This window comes from Manis javanica, chromosome 15 (assembly GCF_040802235.1).
Source record: "Manis javanica isolate MJ-LG chromosome 15, MJ_LKY, whole genome shotgun sequence".
Classification (NCBI taxonomy): domain Eukaryota; kingdom Metazoa; phylum Chordata; class Mammalia; order Pholidota; family Manidae; genus Manis; species Manis javanica.
This window is the reverse complement of record NC_133170.1, coordinates 7166633-7190318: the sequence shown is the minus strand read 5'-3', so window position 1 is coordinate 7190318 and position 23686 is coordinate 7166633. Positions and strand designations below refer to the sequence as shown.

At 43.6% G+C, this 23686-nt stretch overlaps 1 protein-coding gene and 1 long non-coding RNA gene across 10 annotated transcripts in view; one reads left to right on the top strand and one right to left on the bottom strand.

The window, feature by feature from the left end:
* DENND5B (DENN domain containing 5B) overlaps nt 1–23686 on the bottom strand; it is a 153070-nt gene that overhangs the window by 5057 nt on the left and 124327 nt on the right. For 7 of the 9 annotated variants that reach the window (XM_073223366.1, XM_073223367.1, XM_073223369.1 and 4 more), the window contains 8 exons: nt 13279–13407; nt 11058–11179; nt 8208–8353; nt 6548–6666; nt 5564–5751; nt 3234–3316; nt 2892–3018; nt 1145–1319 (listed from right to left, as the gene is read on the bottom strand). In XM_073223366.1, the coding sequence (XP_073079467.1) occupies nt 1145–1319; nt 2892–3018; nt 3234–3316; nt 5564–5751; nt 6548–6666; nt 8208–8353; nt 11058–11179; nt 13279–13407 (1089 nt within the window). The other 2 variants (XM_073223372.1, XM_073223371.1) reach the window with 2 other exon arrangements.
* On the top strand, nt 20601–23486 carry LOC140846546 (uncharacterized). The gene is made up of 2 exons (XR_012125746.1): nt 20601–21152; nt 22681–23486. It is a non-coding gene; the product is annotated as an uncharacterized lncRNA (long non-coding RNA).

Sequence of the window (23686 nt, the reverse complement as noted above, 5' to 3'; positions counted from 1 at the left end):
GTGGACCTTTTGGGAAGAAAGACTATTAACTAGTAGGGATTAGCTTTTTTAAAAAAAATGTATACAACAAGGTAAGGAACAAAACCAAAGCAGAAAAACATTAAATAGATTTATAAACCAAAAGAGGGGGTACATTGGTCTAGTAAGTCAGAGCAGTAAATACATAAAAGGAGATAAGGATCATGTTCAAAAGGAACTTTAAAAGCACAGCTGAAATTGGGCTCCTTTTACTTAGAAGAAATACAGAACTACTTCTGTAAACTAGTTCGTTTCAGGGGTCAAAATTACAGCCATCGGTGTTTCCTGATTAAACTCTGACATTAGTTACCCGCCACTGAGTACCTGAGGCTCCTTAGTGAGCAGCTCTTGTCGCCTTTAAGACAAGAGCGGCCACACAGGACTATCCTGGACCTCTCCTTGGGGCTCTAGGGCCTTAGAAGAAAACAAATATTGCACAAATAACTTTAAAAAATAAATCTTCTAAAGGTCTGTGTGTTTCATTTCTGACAACTGAGAGCTGTTTTCTAATTAGTGGACTGTATAGCTCCTATGTCTCTTTAAAAAAATTAAGGGGTATGAAATTCTTTTTTAAAGAGAAGACAATATAGCAAGAATTATTTATACAGTAAGAATTCCACAATGGTATTCAATTTAAAGCAAATGGTGGTGTATATACACTATACAAGCTTTACATAATAAACATACATGTGTGGCTGCATATAATTATCCACCAACCTAACTACTACCTATATGCCTACCTTGGGGGCCGGCAGAGTGCAATGGTGGGGAGGCTGGGCTCTGGAGTGAGACTGGGTGTGAATCTTGGCTTTCCCTTTTTCTAGCTGTGTGTGATCCTGGGCAAGTTCAACTTACGTGTGCCTCATCCATCTTCTCATCTACGCAGTGGGGGTATCAGTCGCTACTTCACAAGTTGGTGGTGAAGTGACAGGATTAAATGAGATAATATAAATAAAGTACTTAGCATAGTGCCAACACCTAAGTACCCAATAAATAGTAGTCTAATAAAACCTGGAATGAAAGAAACCCACAGGAGAGCTCTGAAGGGGCATGATCTGACGTAACCCCTTCTGGACACTTATTCAACACATAATGAAGACAGGGAATTCGGGAGCTGGCTTCATACCGTGTGCCGAGGCAAACCAGAATCTGGAATTTGCCGTCCTTCCCAATGTTCCTAGGCGCAGTGTTAATAGCATTTACATAGTGGCGGAAGGTTTTGCAGGGTGGTCTCTGAATAACGACATCATCTTCGTTGTCTAGAATCTGGTCAGTGGTTTCAAAATAAGCAACCGCTTTCTCTGGGAAAGGAAGTCAAAATCATATCACATACACATCAATAGTTCAGACACAGAAAGATAAATCAATTCAGGCCGGAAACACTAGAGATGCTCTGCAGAATCATTGCTTTATTGTTGGTTTCACAATGAACGCTAGAGGTCCATGTATCTATCGTGATGGAACGTTATGCTCCCAGGAGTTTATTTTCTGAGGTAGACTGCATTCTAGAAGGCTGGAAAGTTTATTCAGAGTATCTTCAAGAGATGGAAACTGGCGGAAAAGAATAAAATGGACTGCTCTGTTAAGACTGGAAGTTTCTGGGAGTAAGTAGCAAAGACAGTAGCACTGAGATGGTGCCCTCTGTTCTAGTTACAGAATGGCTGGCTAACACTTGGCAACAAAATCCTTGAGACGGAGCTGATTCAGTAAATCTGAGGAAGAGATGCGTACACACAGATCAGAAACAGGGGCAGTAAGATTCTAAGCATTCCAAAAGAAAAAAATAATCACTCCTGGGGGCCTACCTGTCAGCTTTCCTTTCTTTACCTAACAATTCTAAGCTGGGTAAAATCAACTACTTCAACTAGGCCTTATTTACAAAACAAAATGATCAATCATCCCTTTATAGAAACTGGGAATTCTAGAAGGACTGCATACCAAAACGAAGATTACAGAGCTTGGCAAGCTAGAGCCGCCCACTGCAGCAGGCCTCTGGTGATGGGGAGGTTCCCCAACAAGCTCCAATCTGGTAGTTATTAGTAGGGCTGGTGGGACTAAGAAATGAATTTTAAATTAAATCAATTTAAATTTAAACAGCCACGTGTGGCGAGTGGTCACCCTATTGGACAGCATGATTCAGCCATGTTACATGATGTCACCCCTTAGCACCCAGCCTTCTGATGACTCCCCATTTCATTCAGGATGAGAACGGTCCTTCTGATGGCCAGAAAGGCCCTGCACGCCGAGGCCTGGCAGGAAGCACTCCTCTTCCCCAGCATCTTCCTATTCTGCCTCCCTCTTCTCCCTCCCACTGGTTGCCTGTTACCCCATCCAAGAGCCAACCCACCCTCCCACCCAGGGGCCTCTGCCCTGGCCGTCCTCAGCCCGGAGTGCCCTTCTCCCAGGCAGGCCCAGGGCTCACTTCCTCAAAGGCTTTGCTCAAATGTCCCCGGGTCAGCAAAGCCTCCACCCTGTGTGAGAGGGCTCCCCACCCATTTCCTACCCCTCACCAACCACCCTCTTCTGACACAGTGGGTGGACTACGTACTCATGTTTTTGCAAATTGTTTGCCCTCCCGCCCGCACCGAATTAAGTTTGTTCTCCCACCAGAATGTAAGTTTGTCAACCATAGGAATTTTCGTGTTTTGTTTACTTACATATTGATGCATATTGTGAGCATCTAGAAGCATTTGGAATATTTGTGGATACTATAAATATTTGCTGATTGAATGAAAAGCAAGAACAGTGCTTGATATTTATTTTTAAAAACACTCCATGGACACTAACCCTTTTTCATGCAAGTTCCTGGGTCTTTGAGCTTTCTAAGCAACGTTTCAATGACCTTGCAATGACATACATCTGCCTTCATTTACCTATGAAGTCCCAGATGAAGACATTCTTGTGAAAGATCCGGGCAGATTTGAACCCATGGTGGAAGACTTGCTCAAGTGCAGCGACCAGGCCGTTTTCTCCGCACAGCAACACCGTGAGGCTTCCTCTCTGTGGAGCGTGATACACAGGGCCAAAGAATAAGCTGGGCTCCTCTGTGTTTAAGAGAAACACTAGAAAACAAGGGCTGGGGCAGCTAAGAAGCATGTTTTTGCTGCTATTATAAAAATCATGCCTGAAAATGAAAGCACCTTCTAGTACCTCATGTATCATGTACAGAAGTGGCTTTAACATCGTCCTCTACGAAGTTTCCTACCCTGTCATACCTCTTTTTCAGGTTTGTGAAAATGTTTCACAATGTTGTTCACAGCTTCTCCAATTCCTTCTTGGATCTGTCCAGCATTGGGCTCTGAAGAGAAAGGACAGTGGTTGAAGTCTCGTGCACTGGAAACAAACGAGACACTGCAGGATGCCAACTGTGCCCACCAAGCTCATCAGAGCAGGCTGGCCGGGCAGGGGCCCCGGGAAACCTGGCTCGGGCCAGCCTGGCAAAGGGGGGAAGCACTCTGGCACAATGGACAAAGAATTCAAGAGGCCCCTAGATGTCAATCCCAGCCTCACCGCTTTCACTGTACAACCTTGGTCAAATGTCAAGCTTCCTCTGAGTCTTCATTTCTCAACCCAATACAAGGACAATACACACCTCACGGGTCACTGGGAAGAGTGTATGAGATACGAGGTGCCAATCACCGGTCACAGAGTGCTGCCAAGTGCCTAGTCCTGAAGAGTGAGGTGGGAAAGACCCCCAATATCATTCCTCGGGTACCCCGGCACCACGTGCCTCTACAGCCGGCCCTTAGTGGGCATCGACTGAGGCTTCTGAAGCTCTGAATGGCTCACCCGGAATCTGTGTTTCTATTGTGTTTAAAGGGAAGATGCCAGGGGCCTGGGGGCACCCTGCCTTAAGCCCAGAGCTGCTTCCATTTCGGGCTCGTCGGCGTGTGTGCGCCGCCTCACCCTCCCAGTCGGCCCCTGTTCGTCTGAGCCCTGTTCCTGGGGCAGAGCTGTGGGCTGCCTGCAGGGGTTTGGAACTGCCTTTGCCTCCCAAACCTCAAGAATAGTTAAAAAAATAAGGAAAAAATAAAAAAAGGAGAAAATGGGATAAACAACTTTCACCCAGGGATAGAAGTCTGTGAACAACAGAAAAATTAAATATTTGGTATTTTCTTGTAGTCATTAACTATTACATCTAATTTACATCCCACACTATAAAGGACAAACTATACATTATATTATTTAAGAATCTCTGAATTCGTATGTTGGACAAATTCTCAGACAAAACATTTTTTATGTGAAACTCCAGTAAGTTTTTTCTACATCAATGCAGAAAAATTGTTCAACGGGAACCCTTAGGACTGATGGGCTCTGGTCTCCTCAGCTCCTACTAATTTTTTTACTTTTTGCCTTTCTCTGATTAATTTCTCTTTTAAACATGAAGATTTGCTTTGAAAGCTTTATTCATTCTAAAGGAGTGTTGGATAGGGATTAATAATATCTACGGAAATTGCTTGTTCAGTAAACTACAGACTTGTTGAGTCTCCATTATTTCATGTATGGGTTATTGTCCTTTCTTCAAACAAAACTACTTCACTGATAAACTTCTGTAATTTCTTACTAAATCATCTGCCTCTGTATTGGTTTTCTGTGGCTCCCGTAACAGAATGTCACAAACTTGGTGACTCAAAACAACAGAAATTTATTCTCTGAAGGCCAGAAGTTGGGGAAATCAGCACTACTGGGCAGAAATCACGGTGTGGGCGGCTGCACTCTCTCTGGGGCTCCGGGGCACATCTGCCCCTCCGTGCTGCTGGCAGCCGCAGGCACTCCTGGGCATGGGGCTGCATTCGCCCCGTTTCTGCCCCCATCTTTATGCAGTCTTCTCTCTGTGCGTCTCTCATGGCTTCCTGCCTCCCTCATGTAAGCACACACGCGCTTGCATTTAGGGCCCACCTAACGTGGGGTATTCTCCCCACCTCAGTATCTTTATCACATTTGCAAAGATCCTTCTTCCATACAAAGGGACAGTTACAGATTCGAGGGATTGGGGTCTGATATCCTCAGGAGACGTTGTTCGGCCCACTGAAGCCCACGCGAGGGTAAATTAACATGTTTGTACCTGTAAATATGGCATGTGCACAGAGTATCTGCCCAAGAACTCTCCCCTTTATTTTGTTTTATCAGAAGGGAGCTGTGGGGTGGAGAGAGGAACGTTCACAATTCCCCTTAACAGAGGGCTTTCTGAGAGGATCATAGTGATTCACTGTAATATGTATCTGTCCTTATTCCTCCTTGGTTACAGGCAAACTATTATACATAATCATATTTCCATAGCTTGATTAAAACAGAGCACACAGTTTTATTGGACTTAAACGTCTAAATTCGCCAGGCCTTTAATTATTTGTTGGTGTCTTGCCTGGTTTTTTTCCCTTCTTCACCCTCCCTGCCTTTTAAGGTCCCTTCATCCAGATCAACTTTCCTCAGCTTTCTTTTTCCTTTTCTCAACACAATTCACTCATGCAACGGTTTTCTGTGAAACGACCACAGGGCGTTTACACACTTTGGAGACACCCTGGAAAATACAAAGTCCACGGCTTACTGGCGCTCTTCCCTGTCGGTGAGGTGACGCTCAGCCTCCGCGCCGACGTGGGTGACTTTTGCTGGGGGGGCGTCCGGCACTGTTTCACGAGACCCTCGTCCACCGCTGATGTCATCAACTCCCCAATAAGGATTCTCTCCAGGCTTCCGTCATCGATGCCTTTCCCCAGCCACCGCCCACATGGGAACCTGGGACAACAGGAGAAACCTCTGAATCACTCGTGTTTTACTGGTTTTAATCAGAATTGTTAAGATGGCACCATGGGTGGAAGCCCGTCATTTTAGTGCGTGTGGGTTTTTTTTCCCCTGTTTTATTACAGAAGACCTCAAACATATAAAACGGCAAAAAGAATAGTATAATAGCTATCCATATTTTCACCTAGACAACATTTTGCCATCCACTTCATTTTAATTTTTCGTTGAAGTATTTTAAAGTTAATTACACACATCAGGACATATCACCCTTGAAAATACTTTAGGATGAAATATCTGAAAAGCAGTTGTTCACTCTTCTATAGCCATGAATTGCTATCACATTAAACCTAATTAAAACAATTCTTTTAGTATTTTCTCATACCTAGTCTATATTACAGTTCTGTGGTTGGTTTTTACAAGAATATTTTTAAATTGAAACTAAATCACAAGAGAAAAGAGGAGCGCAGTGCTCCCAAAGAGGGGTGCTGGCTGTAACCTGGGGAGGCCAAAGGTCCTTTCCTCTCACGGAAATTATTTTCGGCTTCTTTCTTTTGTATCAGAGTTACAACAATCTTTTCCAACACTTGTGGACTAAGCATGAGCAGCAAACACAAACAGTTTTTTTAAAGTAATTTTTTGGGCAACTCTGTATTCTGCAAACAAAGCCACCCAAAAATCAAATCTAAAATTCAGAAGGCAGCAGGAAAACCCTAGAAAGAAAATACCTCTTAAACCTTTTCATGTGTAAAGAGTCTCAAAGAATCCTGAGCGGTCAAGGACACTCACTTACCGGTATGTATGTCCTGTGATTTCATTTCTGACCATGACACAGTCCACGAGCCACTTGGCCAACAGGCCCGAGTTATCGTGACCAATCTGAACAGTAGTCAGCTTCCCCAGGTTCTGGCACTGCGGGGACAGGACCACAGGTTATTCAGCACCCCATCCCACCCGCTACCTCTCGGCTTTAGAGGGGTGCTTCGGTTCCACCTCACTTAACAGTCACAGAGGTTGCACTATGTGCCCCGCTGTGCACTGGGGAACATATTCTCATCTAACAAACCCCCCTCTAATGCGAGAGGAGACCCACAGACTATCAAGTAAGGGGCACTGCCCATGGGGCTCGACTAGAGAGGCAGACAAGTACCAGAACACTGGGAAAGGTACCATCGGTGCTCAGCGGGGAACTGAGACACATCACAGGGACAGTGACTTGTGCCTTAGGATGGGAAGCATTTCAGGAATTGGGAGAAGGATGCTTTCTAGATTGTTATACAGAGGACAGGAAACAGCTAAAGATATAAAAAAAAAAAGTATCACTGACATGTCTGCTTTTCTGTTCCTAATAAAATCCTCATCTACTAAAAGTCTTTGAAGCTATCATAAAAAATGCGTGGTTATCAATGTCCTCCCTCGCTCTTTGTGGACAAGTACAAATGAAAGCATTGATAATGAGGGTGGTAAACATAAATATCCATTAACTCCTGATTTTTCAATTCTGATAAAATACCAAACACACCACTGACTATTCATGGTTGGGGACATTTGAGCTGCGAGTCGAAAGCCCTTGACTTTGCGTCGCAGTGAGGACGCATCACAGCCATCCAGGTGAGGGAGGGTGGCAGCAGAGACAAACAAGCAGGCGGGTACCAGAGGGAGCCCGGGAAGAGCCACAGCGGGACTCACAATGCAGTTTATGTTCCATCCCTGGTAACCAGAGGAAAGCCCAGGGTTTAAGATTTTTATATACGGCTGGCTGTGAGTCTACTAGCTAGACGGGGCCAAAATGGGCTCCTAGGAGCTGTTACGGCTCTGAGGGGAAACTGCTTTTCCTAGAACATCATGGAATGTGAGCACAGGACACTCAGCTGGTACCACATTCCTGCTGAAGTAAGAGCAAGTATTTGTCATCCTCCTGCATGAAGAAGGTCAATCAACCTGCACGTGGGCTCAAATTCACGGGAATACTCCACCAGGTGACTTGAAAATGGCGTATGACATTGGAAGGTACTTTCACAAAATACTTCACTCTTTAAACATCACCATGTGGTCTATAAGCTCTGAGCACAGGTGTCAGATCTCTTGTCCAGGCGCTGGCAGGGGGCATTTTACGGTAGGGAAGGGAGCCACCGCGGGGAAAGCGCTCAGCTAGCAGTCTCTACTTGCTAGGTCTGTGCTACATTCTGAGAATCGTGGGATGGGACCGGGTAAAGCCCCCAAATCTACCATTACAAGTGGAAAAACAGAGGTTAGTAATTAAAACAACAAAAAATACAAAACACATTATTGTATTTACAACAAGATGAGGCATATAATCACAATCAATGATCCTGCATGCTTGAGTGTTCCTTTCTGTTAACTGAGTCAAGGAAAATGAAAAAGCAAAACTGGAATCCTGTGTAGAGCTATGTATGATGTTTTCTTCTAAGAAGTGTATTGGCTGAACCTACCTCAAAAGTCATTTCAAGGAGGTTTTTGGGGATCTGCATTACTCCCGTGTCTCCCAGCTCTCCTGATACACAGATCCAAGGATTCGAGGTGATAATCGCATTGCTCAGCTTTTTGATGGGGATGATCACGGACCTATATGGAATCACTGGAACAAGAGTGCTGAAATTAATGAAAAAATTACAATAAAGTTCTTCTGATAATAAAACAAATTTACATCAAGAATTCTGAGCTTTCACAGAAAATTTGCTTTTTATGATCTCTCAAGATGTTCTTAAACAAAAGTGAGACCATACCCTCTTCTAATGTAGAGAGATGAGGTCCAGTTTGTAAGCCACAAGTCCCAATACTTGTGTTGGTTTCCATGACATACGCATCACCATGGCATGTGGAGTATCACCGTGGTGACGTATGGCACTACGCTCATAAACAATCTCAGGCATTAGCACCAGAACTGACTGTGCTACTTAGTATTTTCATTGCATGAATGCTTTCATAAATTTTGTTCCAAAATAAAGTACAGATGAGCACGGTTACTGATATGGTTTAATATAAAAAAGGGGGTGGGTGACTTCTTGACAAAATCCCCTTGTTGCTGATTTTCTTGAGCAAGACTTCAATGCACTGCACTTCAGAACCCAGCACAATTTCACTGCACAGATGCAGAGCCCAGGGTATTATATGATGCCATTCAGGACATAACATAAAATCGACAATTCAGAAAGTTACTACAGTTACTCACGAGCAAGAGCTGCCCCGGGGAAAGAATCCAGATGTGTAAAGGGAGCCGCGTGAACCTGATCCCCATGAAGGCTCTTCAACGGGCCACCACTAGATGTCACTGTCCTACCACTGACTTTTCTCCAGCGTGGAAGCCCCATAAAGTTACACAGTACACCTCCCTCCACTCCTCTAAACATGGAGATGGCTCAAGCCCACGAGCACATTTTTATCCAAGAGAAACATACTTTTTTCTTTTTTAGAAAAGCAGAGTAGAATCAGTAGTTTTTTGTTGGTATCCTTGGAATTTTTGCTTATTCCCTCACTAGGAGGGATGGGAGTATTCCTTGAAAGATTTACATGTAGGATGACAAACACTTACTGGACAGGGTGCCCAGAAACAGAAACACAAAATGATCCCTTGGTTCAGCGAGCTTAGATGAGGAAAATGAATGGGACAAATGGTTCGTTTCCCTAGTTTTACATAGACGACTTTCTATTATGCTGGGTGAAAAACCTGTCTTTTTATTTTACTGAAGGAAAAGAGAATGTCAGAGGAAAGGTCACACTTTCACGGTTTAGTAATCATCAGGATCAAATGGGTTTTGAGACCAAAAGCAGAAGAGGTTACAGCGCAAGGCTGTTTGAGGGGCCGGGGCTGCTCTCATTTCTTTCATTGATGATTAGAAATAAGCTGCAGAGAAAGGCCTATTTAGGGTCAGCGGTTCTGTGGCGGCAAAGGGCACAAAAATGATTTCATAAAGGTTAAAAAGAGTAATATTATTAAACTCAGAATACTTCTTTCGTGAAGATCTCAATTCCTCAAACTGAAAGAGTCACTTAGATGAAGAAAAAGCTGCAGATACAGGTAGGAACTCAGGAGTCCTGCTGTCTCTGCTGCTATTTCTTCTTTTATTTAATTTTTAAAATTTTTTTATTAAGGTATTATTGATATACACTCTTATGAAGGTTTCACATGAAAAAAACAATGTGGTTATTTCTTCTCTCAAAAGCATGTATAACATGTTAGCCTTACACCTGCAGTGACGTCATAAGCTAACAGGTAAGTTTACATGCTAACAGACAGTGGACAGACTTCCAGGTTGGCCCAATACCCATTCCAACTCTATTTTCCTTGTCTGCCTCTAGCAGAGACTAGAAAGCCAGAATCAATGCGATGGCCAGGGAAATGTTAGTGATATTTACTGGCATTTCTTGGAAAATTCTGTTTTTCTAGCACTGATTCTGCCCCCTCCTCCTTGGCACTCTTGCTAGAAGGTGGACTGGAAAGAGCCATCTTGTGAGCCTCAGGGGATGGGCATACACCGAAGATGGTCTAGCAGGAGAGGGACAAAGAGCCCGCGTCCACGATGGCACCGCAGACTGGCCACCCCGACACTTCTCATTAGGCCAGAAAAGCAAAACGACTGATTTGTTTAAAGCACTGTTTTCCAAGTTTCTGATACTTGCAACTGAACATAATTCCTCACTGATACAAGTAGTAATTCTCCAAAGTAGGGAAGGAACCTGATCAGCGTTTCCTCCCCCTACAGACCCAGCGTCCAGCAATATCCGGAAGTCTTTCTGAACCATCAAACTTCAGTGATGCTCAGTTATGTAAGTCTGTTGTTGTATACGGAGTCTTTGAATTTGTGTGTTTCAGGTATGATATTGGGATATTTGTTTAGGAAAACACTCCCTTTCCCATCCATCCCATTTCCGGTTGTGGAATGGGTTTTTTGGGAAGCAGACTCTCAGCCAGAAACTAGCATGGCAGCCTGTTGCCCCTGGGATCAGCGCCTGGGGAAGAAAGCAGGTTCGGCTGAGAGAGAAGATGGGCTGCGATGCAGCTCATGCCGGGGTGAGGCCTGGGACAGCCTGCGATCAGCCACCGGCCCTGGGAGGAGGATCGCCTGGGCAAAGGCAGGCGGCTTGGGTGAGGCACGCCCAGGGGGGCTGACAGCTGAGGGCTGTCTCCCAGCAGCTGGGGCACAACCTTCCTTCCTAAGTGGAGACGGGGGTGCCTCCCAGCGCCTGTCTCCCTGCACTGCAGTATGTGTCTCACGCGAGCAACACGAGCTGACTGCATCAGTCATCTGAGCGGCCGCACTTAGTCGCTGCTGCGGACTCACCGATGGTGGTGAACACGCTGGTGAAGCAGAAGTAGTCCACAGCGTTGAGGGAGAGGAGATGGTACAGAAACTGCTCTCTTTCTTCTTCACAACGCAGGAAAGCGTAGCGCTTATAAAGCTTCCTAGGAGAGGGTGGTGAGATGAGCACACGAGAGTTCGGTACATTTTTCATGCTTTTTACTATGTCTTCTGAACAAACACCTCCACTTAGACAAATTACGGATAGAATTTTAACCTGGAAAGTACAGGCAATTCACAAAAATGGACATAAATACAGTTAATAATACAATTTTAACCTAACTAGTTAATTGAAAAAAAAACCCAATGTATCCATTTTGTCTATCAAACTGATAAAGATTTATAAACTGCTGATCAGTGCTGGGGAGGGGGGAGGGGCGCAATGAATAGCTATTCTTTTTTTTTAACTGAAGTATAGTTGATATACAATCTTATATTGGTTTCAAATATACAGCACAGGGGTTCAACATTTACCCACATTATTAAATCCTCACCCCATCTAGTGCAGTTACTATCTGTCAACATAGGAAAATGTTACAGAAACACTGGCTATATTCCCCATGCCGCACTACCATCCCTGTGACTAACTTATGTTATGACTGAGAATTTTTGTGCCTTTTTATCCTCCTCCCCTTCCCCAACCCCTCCCCCATGGTTACCACCAGTCGCTTCTCAGTGTCTATGAGTCTATCGCTGTTTGTGCAATGAATAGTTACTCTTATAGCTGGTGGGACTGAAAATTTCAGGAAAGCAGTTTGTTGGTAATAATTATTTTAACTAGTCATACCCCTTGACTCATTAATTTTACATTAAAGACTCAGTTCTAAGGACATGTGAAATATAGGCAAAAATTTACCCATAAATATCCACTAAAATGTTATCTGTAAAAAGTTAAAATATATCGTGGTATATGCATTGTTTGGGATATTGTATGAGCATTCAAAATAAAGTTTACTAAGAGTTTTAATGATTATAAAACTACTACTAAAAATAAGTAACTATTATTCAGCATTTACATTTAAACACTTCTCTAAGTGTTTTATGAGTCATTATATATTTAATCTTTAACACTACCCTAGGTAAGTCTCTTGGCAGTATCTTATCTAAAGTCATTCAAACAGTAAAGGCAGCTCTGAATACAGGCAGACTTTAGAACTTAAACCCTTCCCTTATGGTACAGTGAAAGGTTTATGATACTGTGTTAAGCTAAAAAAAGGATGATACTGAATTGCAAATATAGTACAATTTTAGCTAAGAGAATATGAGATGCATGGAAGAAAGTACAGAAGAAGACACCTGAAATATTTAATATTTACCTTTATGTAGTAGGATTTCAACTGATGATCATCTCCCTCTTTGTACTTTGGCCATAATGGGCATGAATGTGTGGGGAGGGGAAGGGGTAGCAGTCATGTAAGAGAATGAGGTCAAGCTCACAGGCTTCACACTGCATTCTCTACCAAACCTATTCTTCTTTGGACATTAAGACATCCGAAAATGCTCCATGATGTAAGTGATCCTACAGCAATATATACAAATGGGAAACTACAAAAAACACTGGGTTACCGTGATGGGATTTCAAGACTGCCATGTTTGAGGTCTCTGCTGAATTCTTTGCATACCTTTGTTCTAGAGAACTCAAAGTCCTCAGCCTTCAAATCTGCTCTAATGTACATATTATCTGGATGATGCATTTCACCCAAGAGAGTTTCTAGATGGAGTAAAGGGAAACTACGAAAACAATTAACAATCAACTAACGTGCACTTGACTGGGTTCCTGGCTCTGGACTACCAACTGTAAGTGCTGGCAAACGCTCAGAAGCCCTTTACTGTGGACTTTTTATTTTTTAAGCCTTTTGCTACTTCAGGTTTTCATTTGATCATTACAGTACGATATAAGTTTACATAAATTCAGCTTATCTTTTGGATGTTACTGTCAACCTGTGTGGACTAGTTAGCTTCCCTTCTGATGGGAGCAGAGCAATCTGGCCTCTGGCTGTGCACATGGGTGTGCCTTCCCAGATATAATCCAGTATTAAGCCAAGACAGAGTCTCTCAAGCACACGTCTGTGAGAAAGGAGGAGCGTGTGGTGCAGAGGAGTCAGCAATTCATGCTGATGAAGCCTGCCGGTCAGCTTACGCAATCTGCTTTGCAGACGCACAGGTCACAGGGACAGAAACAGCTCGAGAGGCTTTCTCTTACTTGGTGAGTGGCTGGTTAGAGAGCAACTGCTTCAGGTGCTGGGACAACAGCTTCTTCTCCAGGGACAATCTTATCCACGCCCGAGCTCGCCCCACGTCAGTCTTGATCTCACTCATGTTCTGGATATGCCTAAAGAACAGGAGCGACAGAAAAGATGTAGATCCCAAGAATGACCTAGAACTGGAAACCAACTAAAAGGGCACTTTGCACGAACACATCTTTCAGACTTTGGGGAAGCAAGGGGTGACACAATTTATGTTGATTAAGCCTTCCAAGTTTCCATCTGAACCAAGAATTTAGTCCCACATCAGAATTACCATTATGACACAGGTGGACGGATAACACCCTAAAATAAGCAGTCCACGTTCATTTACTCTTTCGGGTTTTGGTATGTTCTTGTTTCAGCCGCACAAATACCTGTAAACTGGCACTTGACTATTCTTGACCCTCAGGAAAATGAAGCAATAAAACAGGCTGAATATTCAAGTTTTTATTCAAAATGATTGTTCTACAGTTTAACTAATGATATACCACAACTTTAATGTACTGAATTATTTTTAAGTAGCCCTAGACAACATATGGAAAATATGGGATCTTACTTTCTACGGCATTAGAAGACAAGCTGTAGTTCTATTGTATTGACAAATTCAATTGTGTGGCAACAAAGAGTGTGTGGTCAAACCCCAGCCGAATGCTCTCTCTCTATACATACATAGACAGGCAGAGTTCCGTGCAGAAGTCAACACTCTACCCAGGGGCACTGGGTTTCTCTTCCTGAAGGATGTCCCCCCCAAGGCGGAAGGAGGAGTGGGCAGGGAGGGCAGGCCGAAGGACAGAGTCATCACAAAACCACTACAGTGAGTCGCTGAAAGTCTTTGTGATTGGGGCCCACCGTCCCTTCCTTTGATTCTTCTAAGTCCAGAATAACTCATCCTAGCTGTAATAAATACTGCAATGAACCCTTTCCTCCGATGATTCTAAGCATTCAGAATAAGGGATACCCTTCTTGCAAAATACTCATTTTCTTTCTTTTTTCCATCCTCTCCCCCTTTCTCCTTCCTGTCCTCTCTCAATCCCTCCATCTCAAGACTTAGGCCCTCAGTGTTGATATATGATCACTCTTGGTAAACAAGACATAAAGTGTATCACATCATAAAGACACACTAATGAAGTGGCTTACAAACATGTCCAAATGAGAAGTCAGAATATTTTGTTGCCGTTTTTGTAGGCTGAGCCAACCTCACCGCACCTCTAAGGATTTTTTTCAGAATTTATGGCAGACTTATTTTATCTTGACAGGGCTAATACCATTACACACAGCCATGTGTGGAGAGAGCCGGGGTCAGGCAGCCCCCTCTAAGACCGTGGCTCTTACTGGCGGTGGTGGCAGTGGGGGGGGTGGGCACCCGACAGTCCAAGCAGGCACCTCCAGTCTGAGCCTGAGAAACAGCACCGGTGCTCCTGCAGCCTGCTGATGTCTCCTGCTGATGACACAGCTGACTCAGAGCAACAAGGGGAAAGCGCCCAGGAATTACCGGTTAAAGTCCCACAGTACTGACAGGTGCCGCTGTGGTACAGAGCCAGTCAGAGCTCCTGTGATTCTGGAACGAATCCCAAGCTGATTCAAAGTGCATCCACTGAAAATGAATCTGTGTTGGGTCTGGAAAGCACTCATGTTGTACAGACTTTCGTAAGTGTTCTCTCTACTCTAAAGCAGTACAATCTTCTGAAATTAGTTTTATGTTGGTCTTAAATATCTGGCAATATGGTAGATGGAGAATGACAAAGTAGGAGATAATTATAATTTGAAAAAAAGTCTGTGTTTGAGGAAAATGGGAAGGGCTGGAATAGAGTGAAACGTGTTTTAGGTAGGAATCAGCAGCCGCATCATGAAAGTGTTCACGCTGGATTCTTTTGGAGGGAGGCATGGGAGGCAGGAGATGGGGCCCCAGACTCACCTCCTCAAGCCCATCGTCGCCACTGCTACCAGGGAACTCACTCTGACTAAATGGCTGCCTCCTTAGTGTGACTTTGTTCCAGAACCTTCAGGCTCATGGGATACAGCCTGAATCGCTCAGTCACCTATTCAAGGTTTATTGACTACCCTTCAGTCTCAACTTATCTTCCTGTTAAACAGAACTGCCTTCCAGGCAGCTGACTCACCGCGCATTCCACTACCTACAGGACCCCGCCTCTAGCTCCCCTATCCCATGTACGTGTGTGGGACTCCGGGTCCTCCTCGTGAGCTCGCCACGACCAGGACAGCCTTCAGCGGCCCCTCCGGTTCATGAGATTCTGCGGCCGAATCTGCATTTCACTGCGCCGCCGCCTATCGCTTTCACCCTCTGAACTTGGTCCGCATTTTTCCCGGTCTGACAAAAGCTCCCTGAGAACAAGGACCCCAGTATCCTGAGCGGCCTTATACCCTTCTTGGCGCCCAACGGCATCCAGCGCATATCAGCAGCTTGAAAAACTGTTGTTTTTGTAAACCTAGATCTGACTTTGTGCCTTAATTTATGTTTTGTTATTAAACTTTAATCCAAATCTATTTTAAGAATCTGTGTGCAGTTATACCATCTGAATGTTTTTAATTGAAATGATTTATTGTGGATGATTATAATGGCATTCAGTGTAATACTATACAAGCATTCATTCCAAAACAGATCCTGTTAATTAACAGAAAAGCATATGGGTTGGGTTTAAATACCTTACTTGTTTCTAACTCTAGTATAAAGCTTTCTAATTTAGGAAAGTTTTTACATATTTCATTTCATCTGATCATCACAATAACCAGTGATAGGAAGACCATCATCATTTCACTTTAAAGAAGAGAAAAAAGAGTGAGACGCAGGCCTAAGCGACCCAGCCAGCATCAGAGACAGTAAATGTGACTCCAGAGATGCCACCCGTTTTCTACCAATCAGTCACCTCTTCCCGGCACTCACAGTCCTGGGGAAGCTCCCCCTGTACAGACCCAGAAGACCCACTCCGGGTACCAGGATGGCCCCGCCTTCCTAACCCCTCAGACAGACTGGCCTGGGTAGCAGGGTGTGCCTGATCTAAGCTGCGCCCATCAGACTTGGTCTCAGAGACTGGAGACTGGCGCTCTGGAAACCAAGTTAGTTTCTGTTCAATGCTAAAACTGACAAAAGATGCCCATCTTTCTTGGGTTGAGGGCTTGGGGGGCAAGTGCACAAGAAAGCAGAAAGGAGGGGAAAGGAAGGGAGGGGAGGAGAACGAGGTGCGAAGGAAGCCGCAGGGCAGACGTGCTTCTAGTGAGACGGTGAGAGTAAATTCCCCTTTCTACGTAAGTCAGTTTGATTGGTCTTCTGTTCCCTAAAACCAAATGATTTCTACAAGTGGCAGCAGCTAAATAGGACCACATTTCCTATGTTCAAAACTGTTGCTTATTTCACTGAATCACCAATGAAGCCCGATAATATTTATTAGAGAAATTATGGAATAGCCAGTTTTAGTTTAAGCTTGTATTCTGTACAGTCATAAAAATTCCTCAAATAATCCTTTCTAGGGGTAACAAAATCAATCATGGCCATTCAGGTTTAGTGTAGAATAAAGCCGGTGGCTCACAAGCATATGTACACTCTTTTAAAAAGGTACAGGGACTAGCCAATTCACTCTCAACTAATTTATTCCCATCTTTATATATAAACAGAACGTTTCTAGGATTTACTCAGATATCCCGTTCATTCACTTACATATTCAGAGTACCTGTATTTGGATTATAGTACTCACAATCTGCTAGGTCATGTAATGTTCTACCATGCCCTTATCACTAATGCTATTTTGTCATTGAGAATAAAAGTCTGTTTGAATAGTTGGGTGATATGTGAATGGCTACTCTGGAAAGAAACTGGTAATAATGGTAACACCATGTAACACAGCTGACAGTTAAATAACATGGGTTTGAACTGCACAGGCTCACTTACACGCAGATTTTTTCAATAAAAGCATTGTAAAACTTTTGGAGACTTGTGACAATTTGAAGAAACATTTTCTCCAGCTTGCTGTGTTGTAGGAAATAATATATACATTATAAGAAATGCATATATAATAAATATACAAAATACATGTTGACCGACTATGTTATTGGTAAGACTAGTAAGGTCAACAGCAGGCTGTTAAGTTTTTGGAGGGTCAAAAGTTATATGCAGATTTTCAACGATACAGGGAGGGAAGGCTGTGCCCTCAAACTCTGAGGTATTCAAGGGTCAACTGTACTCCTCTTTTACACGTGGATAATCCAGACAATTATTTATTGTCCCCGGCTTTTCTCTTTGGAGCAAAAAAAAAAAATCATTCTATAGCTGACAGTTTGGTGATACGTGGCATTTGTGAAGGTCTTGGGGAGTCATTTGCAGTAGTAAGACAAAGGGGATACAGCTTGGAGACGTGTCCGTCCAGGACCCTTGCCAGCTCGTAAGCAATCTGGCGCCAAGACACTTGGCAACCGTGAGTACTCAAAGTCCCTAAATTGCCAGTGTTTTGCCCCTAGAGATAAACGTGGGAAGACAGGAGGTACCAACACAGACAGGTGCCCACCGGAGAGCCTGCACGCAGGGAGGTGTGCTACCTCATCTTCAGAAAACGAGCTTTTTCTTTAATTGCCCAGATTGAAAGAAATCCAAACTCAGAATATCACTCGGGTTATTTTTCCTTATGGGAACCCACGCACGTGACTATCGAGGTGGCGATTAGGGATGGCGATGAAGCCAAGAACTTGGAAACAGGCAAAGAAGCCTGTCCATGGAGAATTAAACTCTAAAATAAACATATCAGGAATAAGAACAGCCTATATATAAACAGCCATCTTATATACAGGGGCAGAATGGAAGCAGAGAAAAGGGAGAGAGAACCCTGGACGGCGTTTCTCCTGGGCTTCCGAGGTGCCCCAGCCCACGAGCATGGGGCCGCCAGCCCAGAGCTGGCGATCAGGCCGCCACGTCTCTGCCGCTCACGGGAGCAAACAGCCTCCGGTGTTACTCCAGCTTCCAGGCAGCGCAGACTCCCATCAGGGAGACAGTACTGAGTCATCTGGTTAGGGAAGTAATAAAAAAAACCCAGCTTCCTGTGACCCCGGCCAAAGGCGATTAGACCCGAGTGGGCAGATGACCCAAAACTGGCCCATTATTTTTCCGTTTCTCTTAGGTATTTGAGGGAAGTTTCTTGGTTAACAGGAGTCAGCATCTTACAGTCTGATTACATTTTGGCTAACTAATGATTTGGTCTCTGAGCTTATGAAGGTGAAGACTATTTAGCACATGGTGTATGAAGACCTAGAAAGACTGCTGCTGTGCGAACCATCAGCAACTTGGAGGCCACACCCATCAGGATGGGTGCTGTCAAAAAAACAAAACAAGTGTTGGTGAGGATGTGGAGAAACCAGAACCCCTGTGCACTTTTGGTGGGAATACAAAATGGTTCAGCCACTGCGGAAAACAGTATGATGGATCTTCAAAAAATTAAACATTAGAAATACCACACGATCAAGTAATTCTACTTCCTGGGGAAATACCCTAAAGAAGTGAAAGTGTGGACTTGAACAGATTTTGTAAACCCGTGTTCATAGTATTCACAACAGCCAAAAGGTGGAAGCCACCCAGAAGTCCATCAGTGGATGAAGGGAACAATACCTGAGATGCAGTATTATTCACTTTAAAATGGAAGGAAATTCTGGAGCTTGCAATGACATGGAACCTCAAAAACCCTACGCCAAGTGGAAGAAACCAGAAGCAAAAGGCATGATTCGACTTAGGTGAGGTTCCCAGAATAGTCAAATTCATAGAGACAGAAAAATAGGATAGAGGTTACCAGGGATTAGGGGAATGGGAGAATGGGGAGCTGTGATTCGATGGTACAGAGATTCAGTTTGGGGTGACAGAGCGCTCTAGAGATGGCTGCACAACAATAAATGGGGCATTTTATGTTATATACATTTTTGTATGTATTTTACCACAATTAAAAAAAACTATGGAAAGATGTTAATGGTAGCATTTAGGTGGTGGGTACAAGGATGTATTCACTGTAAAATCTCTGTCTTGGCTGCACGGTTAAATTTTTCTGTAATAAAGTGTTAGGGAAAAATCCTGGGGAGTTTTTCTGGGCAACACCTCTCTGCCTTACTAAATACCTTTTGGAATTAATCAACCAATCAAGTTTTATTAAAAGCATCTGTCATTTAGCCAAAACACCACTTGAGGATGCTTATCCTCTGAGGTCTCTTTCAGGTTTTTATAAGACAAAGTCTGAAAATGGAAAGCCAAAGTAATCCTCTGTGCGTCAGTTTTCTAGTTGACAGTCCTGAACAAACACGGATTATCCAAAGTTATCCTAAATTATATGTAGGCTGATGTGCACACATCACTGCCAACTTGTTTGTGCCAAGTCACACTTGGCATTTTTCTGGCAACAAGGCAAAGGCGGAGAACCTGCATCTAGTTAGAAAGAGACGTGACCTGTGGTGGGAGGCCTGAGTTCCCGGCCTTCTGCTGGTAACTGGCTACACGGTCTTGGACTTGACCTGTCTGGGCCTGAGTCTCCACATCTATAAAGGGAAGATGTTAAGCAATATGACTTCTCAAATTTCTTCTGTACTCTAAGCTTTAAGTTGATTAGTAAAAAGTATGCCAGCAATCGACACCTTTTTAAGCTTCAAAATGGTAACCAATACAATTCAATAGCAGCTGACCAGTTCAGTCAGATTAAGATATACGCAAAAATGTTAAACACACACACACACACACACACACACACACACACACACACACACACACACACACACACACTCCCTGCCTCACACTCACAGAGCTTAAAATGTGGTATGTCCTTCATTTAACAAATATTAATTGAGCACCAATAATGTGCCAGACTCTAGTAACACTAGCAATTCAACAGTTTTACATGTCAGATAGATTCCCCTCATAAAGTTTACAAATAGTGGTAGGAAAACAAACAAACTCAAATAAATACTATGCAGAGAATTAAAACAGGGGAATTTGGAAGAGTGACTGGGTGGCTGCTTGAGACCAAGTGGTCTGAGACGGCTTCTTAGAGGAAGTGACATTTGAATATGCCAACGGCAAGAAGGGAGTGTGGCCAGTGGAAATTCTTTGGGGCCAGAAATCAGGGGAATGCTATTAGGTGAAGGGAATAGATAGAAAAAGGCCCAAGGGCAGGAAATAAGCTTGGCATGCAGGAGGAAACAAAGAAGTGGCATGGGGGGTGGGGCGGGGAGGAGGGCAGGAGACAGCACGGCGGTCAGACAGGATTTCACCCTGATCGGGACTTCACTCTGAGACCACATCACCAGTGAACCGCAGTAGGGCAAGCATGGAAATATGGGGACGGTGATGCAATCCAGGTGAGAAACCACAGGGGCTAAGACGACAGAGGTCATGGCTCGCTGATCAAACATGCAACAGAACAGGTGAGCAGCAGTTGTTCTGAATACCCCCTAGACAATGACAAGCTTGTACTCCTGCATATCCACAGTAGCAGTCCTCAGACATTTACTGCATACCAGGCCCAGTTTAAAAAAATGCACACATAATGCGTTAGTTTTAAATAATTTGACTTACGCAAGTGTTGCAAAAGTAGTACAGAGATTCCTGTATACCCAGTTTCGCCCATGTTCACGTCTTACATAACCAAATGAAGACGTCAGCAGTGGCACAGTACCCTTAACTGAACTACAGACCGACTGCGCCAGTTTTCCCACGCGCGTCCTTCCTCTGTTCCAGAAGCCTAATCCAGGGTCCTGTGCTGCACCTGCCCGACATCGCCTCAGCCTCCTCACCCATGATAGTCCCTCGGCCTTTCCTCATCCTTCAGGACCTTGACACTTTTGAAGAGCGCTGGTCAGTTATTTTGTAGAAGGCCCCTCAATTTGGATTTTTCTGATGTTGCCTCATAGTTTAGTGGAGGTTACACACTTACGGCAAGAACACTGCACAAGTGATGCACTCTTCCCAGCGAGTCACATCAGGGGCACAGGGGTATGTCTCATTACTAGTGATGCTACCCTTGATCAGTTGGATAGGGTGGTGTCTGCACTGGTGGTTTTTCCATTGTAAAGTTACTATATTTTTCTCTGTAATTAATAAATTTGTGGGGGAGATAGTTTGAAACTACAAATATCCTGGTTTTACCTTAAAATTCAACCACTAATTTTTCTACTTTGTTCTTCTGTATGTATTAATTGGAATGCTTCTGTTAAAAAGAGCTGTCCCATTACTACCACTTGTCACTGCCACTTGTTTACTTAGTCCTTTATTTATATCAGAACGGACTCTTGCATATTTGTTTTACTCTATGGGTAATGCTCCAATATTTATTTATTACATTGCTCAAATTGTTTCAGCCTTGGCCATTGTGAGTTCTGCTGGCTAGCACCTGTGTCTTATAGACTACCCTTCTCTGTGCACTTCCTTACTCTCTGGCACCAAGATGTATTGGGCCCACCCTGTATTTTGGGTTTCCCAGTCCTGGAATGAGTAACTTCTCTAGGGAGTCCTGGTTCCTTTCCCTGGAGAATGGTGTTGAGAAACTAGTGTATACGGGCGCCAGGTGGGCTCAGGGATACTGGGTATCACTACTTCTAGGCCTTCTCAGTGGAAAAGCTTTGGAATATACCTGTGATTGTCAAGGGGTTGGAAACTGACTGGGCGAGGGAATGAACTCCAAAGCAGTAGCCTAAGGGAATTTTTGGGGTGACGGAACTGTTGTGTAGTATGTGTGTCTGTGAAAATGTACAGAACTGCATACCAAGACAGAGTGAATCTTACTGTATTTAAATTAAAAAAAAAACCCAAAAAAACAAAAACCCAACAAAAGCAGTCAGGATGTAGGGGGAACCCAAAATGGAATACAAACTGACAAATGAACCTAACTACCACAAATGAATAAAATCACCACGCTGAAAGGAGGGGAGGAAGAAGAGAACTAATCAAAGTTTTGGAAAATAGTATTTTGACTGGATACTGGGAGGCTAAAGGCAAAGAAAAGCAGAGCAGCCTACAGGAATATGGATCAGAGATTCTGAAGCTACCTTATGTGTATCCTGGGGTCGCATGAGTAAGTAAACACATTATAGATAACGAGAGCCAGGTTTCTCACAGTTGGAGTAAAAAATCAGAAATCAGGGGTGTGGCTAGAATGATCCTCGTGGTATTGAACTGGAATCACACATATCATTAGGAATTCATGGTTAAACAATTGCGTGTGTAAAAATATATATACACATAAAAATACAGAAACAGATGTATGTGTATGCATGAGTCAGTACACACATTTCCAGGCCTATTTTGGGTATTTTACATTTGTTAACTCACTGAATCTTTATGCCAACATTATGAGAGAAACAGTGCTATTTTCCCTATTTTACAGGTGAGAAAACTGGAAGTAAAAGCCATTGGCCCAGGCCACAGAGCGAGAGCTGGGAGAACACCGGCAGGCTGGTCCCAAAGCCCGAGGTCTTCACCAGCGCACTCTGCCGCCTCTGACAAAGCGAAGGGACAGCGTCTACACAGGACTGTCCTCCCTCAAAAAACCACCACCACAAGGAGCTAAAAGTAAAGAGGCAGGAAACTGGGAGGAGCAGGGTAGCCGTTTGAGACAGGACCTAATAAACCTAATTAGGTTTGAGAAGTTTGGCCCCTGAGGTCAGAGCTGCAAAGTTTTTAACAACCATGGTGGTGAAATGAGGCAGATGGAGGAAACGCTGCAGACGCACGGGGTCTTCTGTTTTCGTTAAGAGAGCGGAGATCACTTCTTCCCTCCTAATGACAACTACTCCTCTCATGCCGACCCCAGAAAGGACTTGTGAGCCAAGTACACTTCATCCTCCAGGGAATAATGCCATGTAACAATCGAATATGTAAATCACTGCCGATAACAACACCAACTACACTGAACTCCTGCTATGAGCCAAGTATGTCTCGCAACCTTTTACAGTAATGGACTGACTCACTGACTTGTCATGACCACCCTGTGAGACAGAGAAGTGTTTTTCTCTCTGAGACATGGGAAAATAGAGGCACAAAAAAGCTACGGAAATTGCTGCAGAAGTAGATGGTAAAAGCCACTCATGAAAGTAATGCTTTCAATTCCAAGTATGTGACAAATTCAAAAAAATCAGCAAGTAATATTAATAAAGCATTATGCCATAAAACGAAAGTTACAAGTATTATAAATGTTGTGCCATTCACTTTAAACCCACCCATGTGTTAAAAGTTGACATAAGTATTGTACCTAAAATGTTTAAAAGAAAAAAGCCTCTGTCTTCCTCAGTCAATACATCTATTTTAGATATCTGGAGGCCCTCCAACAATTTCTAAGACCAATAATCATAAATGATAATTCTCAGATTTGCATTTGCTTCAGATTAAATCTA